At 38.4% G+C, this 9,878-nt stretch overlaps 1 protein-coding gene across 1 annotated transcript; it reads right to left on the bottom strand.

Moving 5' to 3' along the window:
* Positions 1 to 339: 339 nt before the first annotated feature.
* LOC138912235 (uncharacterized) lies at positions 340 to 7,981 on the bottom strand. The gene is made up of 3 exons (XM_070212146.1): positions 7,957 to 7,981; positions 1,380 to 2,104; positions 340 to 1,317 (listed from the first exon to the last, which is right to left on the bottom strand). Exons 1-3 carry the CDS (start codon positions 7,979 to 7,981, stop codon positions 340 to 342), a joined length of 1,728 nt encoding a protein of 575 aa, XP_070068247.1.
* Positions 7,982 to 9,878: the final 1,897 nt, after the last annotated feature.

Raw genomic sequence — 9,878 nt, 5'->3', positions numbered from 1 at the left:
CCGGTTTCGGTATGAGCACCAGGTTTTGCTGCTTCCACCTTGTTGGGAAACGGGATTGTGACAGGCATTTTGTGTACATCCTAGCGAATGTTACTGGGTGGAGGCTGATCGCCATCTTGAGGGCCCTGTTTGGTATGCCGTCAGGACCGGGCGCCTTATTGTTTGACAATCGTTGGGCGATTTTGACAACCTCTTCCTGTGTCACTGGTTGAGGTTGGAGGATCGATGGGATGGCATCCTCTTGCCGCTCTTCCTGGGCAGGAAATAAATGCCTGACTATCCCCCCAAGTGTTGCAGAGTCTGTTGGTGCACTGTTTTTGAGCCCGTTTGTCTTCTTCATTACCACCTTATATGCTCTGCCCCATAGGTCGTTCTCCGCTTCGTCACACAGTTCGTGGAAGCATCGCTTTTTGCTGGACTGTATAGCCTTTTTAGGACTTTCCTCTTTTGGGTGTATATCTCCCTGAGAAACAGGAAGCTTTGGTTTCCCCGCGACCTGTGGTAGGCTCTTCTAGCACTTATGCATTCTCGGCGGGCTTCTTCAATCTCCTGATTCCACCAGTAGACCGGTCTGTGTCCATTGAAGCGTCTACTGCATTGCATGCTGGCGTCGCAGGCCTCCTTGACTTTTGTCATCACCGCCTCTTCGTGTTCGAGAGCTTCCATTCCTGCTAGCGTTGCCCTGAATGTTTGGATGTTTAGAGTCCCTTCTTTGTAGTGGCTGCGAGTTGAGATTCTCGGCGCGGATCTTTGCATGTTGAGAGTGGTAATAATGGCTCTATGGTCGCTCTCGGTGTAGGCTTCGCTAATTTCCCATGTTGCCGACGCTGCCAAGCGTGTGCTTAGGAATGTGAGGTCGATTATCGACTGTCCTCCTGCTCTACTAAATGTGGGGTTTGACCCGGCGTTCAAAAGAAGTAAATCTAGTGAGGCGAATGCCTCTACCACTATTTTTCCTCTGGCGTTTGTGTACGCTGACCCCCATTCGGTGGCCCATGCATTGAAATCACCAGCGACCATCGCAGGCGAGTGTAGGCTGGCATCGATGACCAGGTTGTCGATTGCCTCGCTGAAGTCCTTGAGAGACCAGCTAGGGGGCAGGTAGCAGCTATAGACCCACAGGTCATTTAGCTTGGTCCTGACGTAACCTTTTGCAGCCTTTACACCACTAAAATGTCTGGTATTTTGGCCACACGACCAGATAGCAGCCTTCTCTGTTGGATCCGCGACCCACGTGTTTGATCTAATAGTCCTATAGGGTTCGCTGAGGATTGCCACATCTATCCTGAGCTCTACGATCGTTTGGGTGAGAAGATCCTGGGCCACCCGACAATGATTTAGGTTCAGTTGGATAAACCTTAGCATTGGATTTTCTTGACAGCCTCAATGTACGCCGGGCATTTAAAGCTACCAGACGGGTGGTTCGTTGGGAGATCCTTCTTTTGGGCACAGAGTATGCAGTGCGGGTCCCTGCTGCAGTTTCTGGCCTCGTGGTCTTTCTCACCGCATTTGAAGCAAGCTCCTCTCAGGTCTTTGGCTGCTGTGCAGTTTGGGGATATGTGACCAAACTCAAGGCATTTGTAGCATCTCATAGGCGAAAGTATGGCTTTGATTCGGCAAATAACCCATCCGATTCGTAGTTTGCCCATGGTTAACAGCACGTTAGCTGTCGTTGTTGGCAGCGTCAGTGTCGCTATCTGGCAGCCGCCTCTAGTGGCTCTGAGGGACCTGATTGAGTCCACTGCGACTGGTGTACCTCCAGTTTCCTTGTTTATCGCCTCCGCTATTTCCTCTTTGGTTGTTACCTCGTCGAGGTTCAGAATCTCGAGCCTTGTCTGCTCTGTCAGGGCCCTCACCGTGGCTTTGGCTCCGAGGGCTTTACCGACTGCCGTTTTTACCTCCTCTGCGCTGTGGCCAGGGGCTTTCTTCAGCCGCAACAGTAGGTCTCCATTAGCCGTCTTACGGATTGTTTGCACATCTCCGCTGACGTGGCTCAGGGATGCATCTCCTTTTACCGCTTTTAAAAGCTCAGCGTACGTCAGGTTTCCAGCGCTAGCCACCACTATGGCATCCGTCCTTGTCCTGTTCTGGCCCAGTTTTTCCCCTTTCCAGCGGGGTTCGGTTCATTTCTCTTGCGAGGTTCGGCTTCTGGTTCCAGCCTACTTGTTAGTCTCCCATTAAACCTCCTCTTATTCGGTGGGGACCCACCTTGACCGGCCGTTTGGTCTCGAGGCCTTTTCGGGGTCGCTTTCGCTCCCTCTAGGCCACAGAGAAAGCTTACTGGCGAAGTTTGCGAGTGCTGTCTTTAGCTCTAAGGCGCGGCTTTTTCCTGCTTGGAGAGGGCTTCTGCCGTCTCTTGCAGATGCAGCAGTTCGGTGAGTTGGTCACGCATCGCCGATCGCGAGTTTTGTCGCTAAGGGGTTCCACCGATGGCCAAGGATTTCCCCTTGACTTCCTATCGATGGGGGGTACACCGCCCCTTTTCGGTCCCCAGAGCCCCGGTTACCCAGGCGCCGCCTTGGGCGGAGGGGTTGGATGTTGTCGGGTCCTTGACTTTCTGCCTCGCTTCCCTTAGTCGACTGTAAGAGCCCCAGTAAGTAGGCAATCCGATTGTAAGCCCTGACAGAAGATGAGTGCTACGACGTTTGTTTGTGCAAATAGGGATCGGCCTAAAAGTATGCAATGGCTTATTGTCGTGGGCGCCCTGCGTCGATCAGCTGTTTATTTCGCTCTAACCAGCACTGTCGACCAGCTGTTTGACCAGTTGCAAGAAGTGAAGGAAGGAAAACGAAAAACGCTTCTTTCCCCGCGGAAAAACTTTGTTTTTGGATTTCCCTTGGGGAGTGAGCGGGATGGAAGAGGTGTTTGGGTCTGGGCGACTGCCCCTCCCTCTGTACTGGATGGAACACCCTTTTTTACCAGGCGTCGCCGTAACTTTCCTTCAGCACGCCGGTCAGTTTGGTACGTACCACTTCCAGTAGGAGTCTCACCGCTGACCAGTGTTGGGAAAGGTACTGTGTTTTTTACCTAGGTAAGGTAAAAGGTATTGTCAAAAATAAATACCTAGGTAAGGTAAAGGTACTTAAATTTCCCAGTACCTAGGTAAAGGTAAAAGGTATTTATAAGGTATTTTTATTTTTTATAATTTTTTTGTTTTGTTCAATGTAATCATTTAAACTTAAAATAAGACTAGTTTTCAGTTTTTAGTCGTCTTAATCAAACAATATCTTTTCATTTCATTTAAATTTAAATGTTTTAATTTTGTGCATATATTTTTAAACCACGCGGCATGAATAATTTTATGCACGTATCACTTCATTAATGTATTTATGAAACCCTCATGTACATATTTGGCGCGCAAAAATTCCGTATGTAGAAACATTGACTATATATTGTGCATATGCATGTATATGCCGTTTGTTTACGTACATACGGCATTTTTGCGCGCCAAATACACTTTGGTTTCATAAATAAATTGATGTAGTGATGGGAACATACATACGTGCACAAAATTATATAAAAAAACTGCGATTAGTTTTAACTTCACAAAACAAACAATAGAACGGCTGAATTATTAATGCTGCGTTCCGACTATTACAATTCTGAAACGAAACGATACAATGAAACGATACTACAGTGTCGCAGTCAGATTTGGCTATTTTAAATCAGAGCAATGTTTAATACCTATGTAAGTACCTTAATAATTCCAAAGGTATATAAAAATAAATACCTAGGTAAGGTAAAAGGTACTCAATTATTTGTATACCTAGGTAAGGTAAAAGGTACCACTAAATTGTACCTAGGTACGTACCTAGGTAAAAGTATCTAGGTTACTAGGTCCCAACACTGCCGCTGACTTTGTTTACTTTTTAGGCCACTTTATGACACTAACTTGGTTGAAACACAGGAGGTACTTTTAAACACGACTGCACTCAACAGCATCCCGCACAACCCTCATGTATATGCGTGTGTACGTTTGTGTGTGTGCATTGCAGATGACTAAGGAATTGAGATTCGATCAAATTCAAATTCAAGACAATACTGATATCCTTTTGCTTAAAGAATATTTCATTTACATTTCCACAACATACTTACATAAGACATTTTGTAACCGATTTTTGTGAACTAAAATTCAAATCGCATTGATAATATTAAAAGAACATTAAATATTTAAACTAATTGATTCTCTTGCTCTTTATTACACGTGCCTCATATTGTTTAAACAAATTCAAATGTTTAAACAATTTGATTCACGGCTTCCCCGCCCACCTGCCTTCCTTATTATTAATTAAATGTTAATCAAGGTAAAAAATTAATGTGAAAACAAAAATACTGAAACAAAATATCAATGGTAAAATGCAGTAATTTGGAATTGCCTTTCTTGATGTCTTTTCCTAAATTAGTCAAATACATAAAGCAAAATATTGCTCCGCATATTTATTTCCCTTATAATAGTTGTCTACTGTGGATACCTTCCAAAAACCCCCGGTAGCAAATTCGCCAAGAGTATTTGGTTTGTACTTACCCATGTGCATAAAATTAGCTTTGCTACATTCTTAGGTAACTAATTAATTATCAAGAATTAACATCTTTACAAAGAGTAAACATAATTAGGTTTAAATAGTTTAAAAATTGCATCTTTAAAAAACAAAAAATAGAAATAGAAAATAGAAAATGTAGAACGAGGTAGCAAAGCCAATATCAACAGGATTTGTTTTAAGAGACCGATGAAATAAAAATAAGCCTAAAATTATCCTATCTCTGGCATTCATTTTTTTAAAATAAGAATTGGAGACATTAATTTTTTTTTAACTGTCAAAGGATAAACATCCCATCACATTTTGAAGCGGTTGTAACATTTCAAGGCGAACTTAAACTAAAAATATTCCCTCAAATTGTTTTAAATCTTAATCAAAATTATTATATTGGTTTTTGGAGAGCTATGTAAAACTTTTAGCAATTTTTTAAAGAAAACAAGTTTGTTTTCCAGAGTTAAACGCTAATCGATTTAGAATTGAATTACGAACTTACCGCGGCAGTTTTTTGGTTTGTTTTCGATAAAGTACTGCTTTGAAATTCATATTTTTGCACTCTTAATTCATACAAAAAAAATGCATAAATTTATCTTGTTAAGAGCGAGACAGCAATAGTCAAAACTCTCCGAAATTGAAAAAGAGTTTAATATTTTTAACATGTAAATTTAATCAAATTCGTATCCTATCTATTTTTTCTTAAATACATTTTTTTTAAATAATGTTTCTAGGCTTTAATGGCAATGGATTGGGAATTTAATTACATGCTCAACGCGGTATGACATTCTATATTTAATTAATATGTTTTGGACAAAATACTAATGTTTTGAATGAAATTAGTGTAAGGATTTGTGTCGAAAAAGAAATCTGTTTGTTTCTGTTTTGTCCATCTGTTAACTTATGCAAACAATCCATAATAATTTTAAAAAGATTTAAAAAAGACACATGTTTTTAAAGTAGTTTTCAAAGGACAAAATATTTTTGTTTTTACGGATATCAAGGGAAAAAGTTCTGATAAAATCTTTTCTCGGTTTATAGAATAAAATTTGGAATTTTTAAATTTAAAATAAGCACCAAAGATAAAGCAATGCTTAATTTTCAATTTTAATTTTCGCAGGCGAAGCTGCGGGCTACAGACCCTGCTAGTTATTAATATAATTCTAATCAAGGTGAAAAATTAATGTGAAAACAAAAATACTGAAACAAAATATCAATGATAAAATGCAGTAATTTGGAATTGCCTTTCTTGATGTCTTTTCTTAAATTAGTCAAATACATAAGCAAACATGCATATTTGTTTCCCTTATAATAGTTGTCTACTGTGGATACCTTCCAAAAACCCCCGGTAGCAAATTCGCCAAGAGTATTTGGTTTGTAATAGTTTAAATAAATAGTTTAAAAATTGCATCTTTAAAAAACAAAAAATAGAAATAGAAAATAGAAATAGAAAATGTAGAACGAGGTAGCAAAGCCAATATCAACAGGATTTGTTTTAAGAGACCGATGAAATAAAAATAAGCCTAAAATTATCCTATCTCTGGCATTCATTTTTTAAAATAAGAATTGGAGACATTAATTTTTTTTAACTGTCAAAGGATAAACATCCCATCACATTTTGAAGCGGTTGTAACATTTCAAGGCGAACTTAAATTAAAAATATTCCCTCAAATTTTTTAAATCTTAATCAAAATTATTATATTGGTTGTTGGAGAGCTATGTAAAACTTTTAGCAATTTTTTTTAAGAATACAAGTTTTTTTCCAGAGTTAAACGCTAATCGATTTGGAATCGAATTACATACTTAACGCGGCGTTATAATCCATATTTTGTCAGTTTTTTGCTTTGTTTTCGATAAAGTACTGCTTTGAAATTCATATTTTTGCACTCTTAATTCATACAAAAAAATGCATAAATTTATCTGGATAAGAGCGGGACAGCAATAGTCAAAACTCTCAGAAATTGCAAAAGAGTTTATTATTTTTAACATGTAAATTTAATCAAATTCGTATCCTATCTATTTTTTTCTTAAAGAAATTTTTTTCAAATAATGTTTCTAGGCTTTAATGGCAATGGATTGGGGATTTAATTACATGCTCAACGCAGTATGACATTCTATATTTAAATAATATGTTTTGGACAAAATACTAATGTTTTGAATGAAATTAGTGTAAGGATTTGAAATCTGTTTGTTTCTGTTTTGTCCATCTGTTAACTTATTGAAACAATCCATAATAATTTTAAAAAGATTTACAAAAGACACATGTTTTTTAAGTAGTTTTCAAAGGACAAAATATTTTTGTTTTTACGGGTATCAAGGGAAAAAGTTCTGATAAAATCTTTTCTCGGATTATAGAGTAAAAATTTGGAATTTTTTAAATTTAAAATAAGTACCAAAGATAAAGCAATGCTTAATTTTCAATTTTAATTTCCGCAGGCGAAGCTGCGGGCTACAGACCCTGCTAGTATTGAATAAACCTCTCTTACTGCGTTTTGCTAATGTAATTCCGTTAATTTCTCTTTTAAGTTTTTCTACTAGATATCGGATTTGTATTTCGTCATTAAATTCATTAGCTTCTTTCAAAAGATTTTCAAAAGTTTGTTCAGTTTTTGTTATGTTTACACTTAGATAATGATATTCATAATTAATTGGGATATCTATTGATCCTGTTTTAAATACAAGATATCCATTTTGGGCCTTAATGGGGTTTATTTCAATGCTCTGCCCGATAGTTAGTTGAATTATAGTTGTTAGTATTATGGAGAAGGTCATTGTTTTCATTAAGTTGTTGTTGGGTCCGTTCATTTTCTTCTGCTTGCCTGGAATTACACTAGTTTACAGCCAAACTGCTCCAAGGCAATTGATGGCAAATTCTGTTAGTGTTCGACCTCCAAATCCCGAAAATACCACTAATTTTTTTTCGATGGCACAGTTTTTTTTATAAGATTTTTTAAAATTCAAAATGTTAAACATCGGACTTTTTCGAATTTCTTCCTATATCTCGGCAAATATCCACCCAATTGGGCCAGTTATTGTTTTATTATAAAGTCAATAGATCAGAGCTTAACTTTGCCATACAGATCAATATGATTGGATAAGTAATGGCAGCGCAGCAGCTCGACAAAGATGAAAAATGTGTTTTTGGTCCTCTGTAAGTCGGCTGTATGTATCGTAAAAACTCGAAATAAATACGTTGAAAAATTATAATGGGTACAATCTTAAAGTATACATCCCTCTGGACAAAACAAGCCGAGTATGGCCCAAATTCATACAAAATTGGATTTATGGAGGATTTTTAAAGTTCGGATTTCGGTTGACAAAGTTCAAATTTTAGTTTTATCCTATGCGGCGACATGTGAACCAAAATCAGTGGTGATGGCAGCTGTAGCGAACTACGTTTCGAGAGCTGGTGTAATTTGTAGCCTACGTTGAGCACGCGCTGGTTCCGGCATGAGTTACCAGTAGAGGGGGTCGGGGATAGGTTTTAGGAACGCTGCTACTTGCTCTATAGACGAACAACAAAATCTTATTACTTCGCGTGCTAAAGGGTACGAGGAACTCCGCAGGACTAATGGACCGGACTATTGACTAGCAATGGACAGACTAGGACGAACAAGGATGTAGTGCCTTTATGTCAGCGGTTGTTCAAGCTGACTTGCCCTCCCTACCATGATCACCATCGACCAGATATATATATGGCGATCCCTAAAAGGCGACTACACTTTACATGACAGATAACATTCGACGGCGCATGGCTTCCCTATTGACTCTACTCAACTTTAGATAACATTATAAATTTTATTTTTAAACATAGAATAATCCTATTAATTGACAAAAATTAATTCTAAACAAGTTCATTAGGATCCTAAGAAATGATTAGCATCTAGATTGAAACTAAAAATGCGATTTTAATGAATAACAATTAAATTTAGCGATCGCTGAATATTTCTGTGTTCATGTATATAAATGTACAAATGTAGAGAGCGGGTAGAATGGGTAGAATGTATGTATGTTAAATTATGCCATTATATGTGAGACTTAAAATTTTATTTTATTGAGCAGGGAGTTGTGATTTGGGCTTTATGGGGAGGAAATTTTTTGGAATTTGGAGTTTCTTTAATTTTTTTTTTTTTTATTACGGCATTTAGTAAGGGGTTAAATTTTAATGTTTGTTGTCTCTTTGGACTTTTGTGTTATTTAAAAAAAGGTAGTTGAGATTCATTACAATGGACTCACTTTGTTTTCCCACGATGAAGCGCTTCTCGAAGGGGGCCTGTGAAAGAGAACCTCAACTACTTAAGAGATCGCTTAAGTTACTCTCACTCGCCTTACTCGTAATCTACAGCGGTACGGTACTCTGCCGTTAAGATATGGGAGAGGGAAGGGAAATGTACATGGAAAGACGGGACTGCTCAGCTCTAATGCATATTTTTCCTGTTATTGACCTTCTCTCTTCATTCAAATTATACTCTTAAAACTACTTAAACTAAATTTCATCTTCGATCTGATTCAAGTGGCGTAAAAAGACGCGTAAAATTCGTAACTTTAAGTTTTAAATGTAATTCGAAATGATTTTGTATTTGAGGGGTTGATTAATTTATTTTTTTTTTTTTGGTATCTTTCCCTACGGCTTACGGACTGTATTGCCGTTAAATAGTCCCTAGCCTAAATTTCGCTGGCTACTGGGCTATTCTACAACATGTAAACGTAGATGTAGAAATGTAGAAAAAATATGTAGATGATATAAATAAATAAAATTCTCGGCGCTATGTTCTGCTGCTGCGGGATCTCGGATTCTGCTGCTGCTGGTTTGATTGGAGGTTGATCGGTAGATAAATTCACTCCTGTTGGCCCTTCGTTCTTCAGACGCCTCTTACGCCCAAGCCTGGCTTTTGGCGGACCGAAGTTATGTAAATAGGTGCCACCTAAAAACATTAGGGCGTTCAAACACCGTTATCACCTTCTCGCACTCAAAACTTACCCACTAGGGGTTGGCACTTTAGCACTTGTTTTCTTTTGTTTGTTTTTAACCAACTTGCAACGGCGATTGCTGGGAATTTTGGTACTTTTGGATTTCCTTTAATTTTTAAAACTTTGATCTTCCTGCACTTGCAACTACTTCTGTTTCAATCCACTGGCAATTTTGGTGTGACTCTAAACGAGATTGACTTCGGGTCGGGACCCTGAGTACGACCTCGCTCACCACTTTGGTGAAATTTTCGAAATTTTGGCTCAAGAGACTTATCCCCGTCCAAAATCGTTCTAGCCAAATTCCGTTGCCTACTTTTGGGCCGAAACATTTTCAAGCCAAACGACAAGCAATCCTAAAAAATTTATAAAATTGCTTGC

This window comes from Drosophila takahashii, chromosome 2R (assembly GCF_030179915.1).
Source record: "Drosophila takahashii strain IR98-3 E-12201 chromosome 2R, DtakHiC1v2, whole genome shotgun sequence".
Taxonomy (NCBI): domain Eukaryota; kingdom Metazoa; phylum Arthropoda; class Insecta; order Diptera; family Drosophilidae; genus Drosophila; species Drosophila takahashii.
This window is presented reverse-complemented; position numbering and strand designations above follow the sequence as displayed.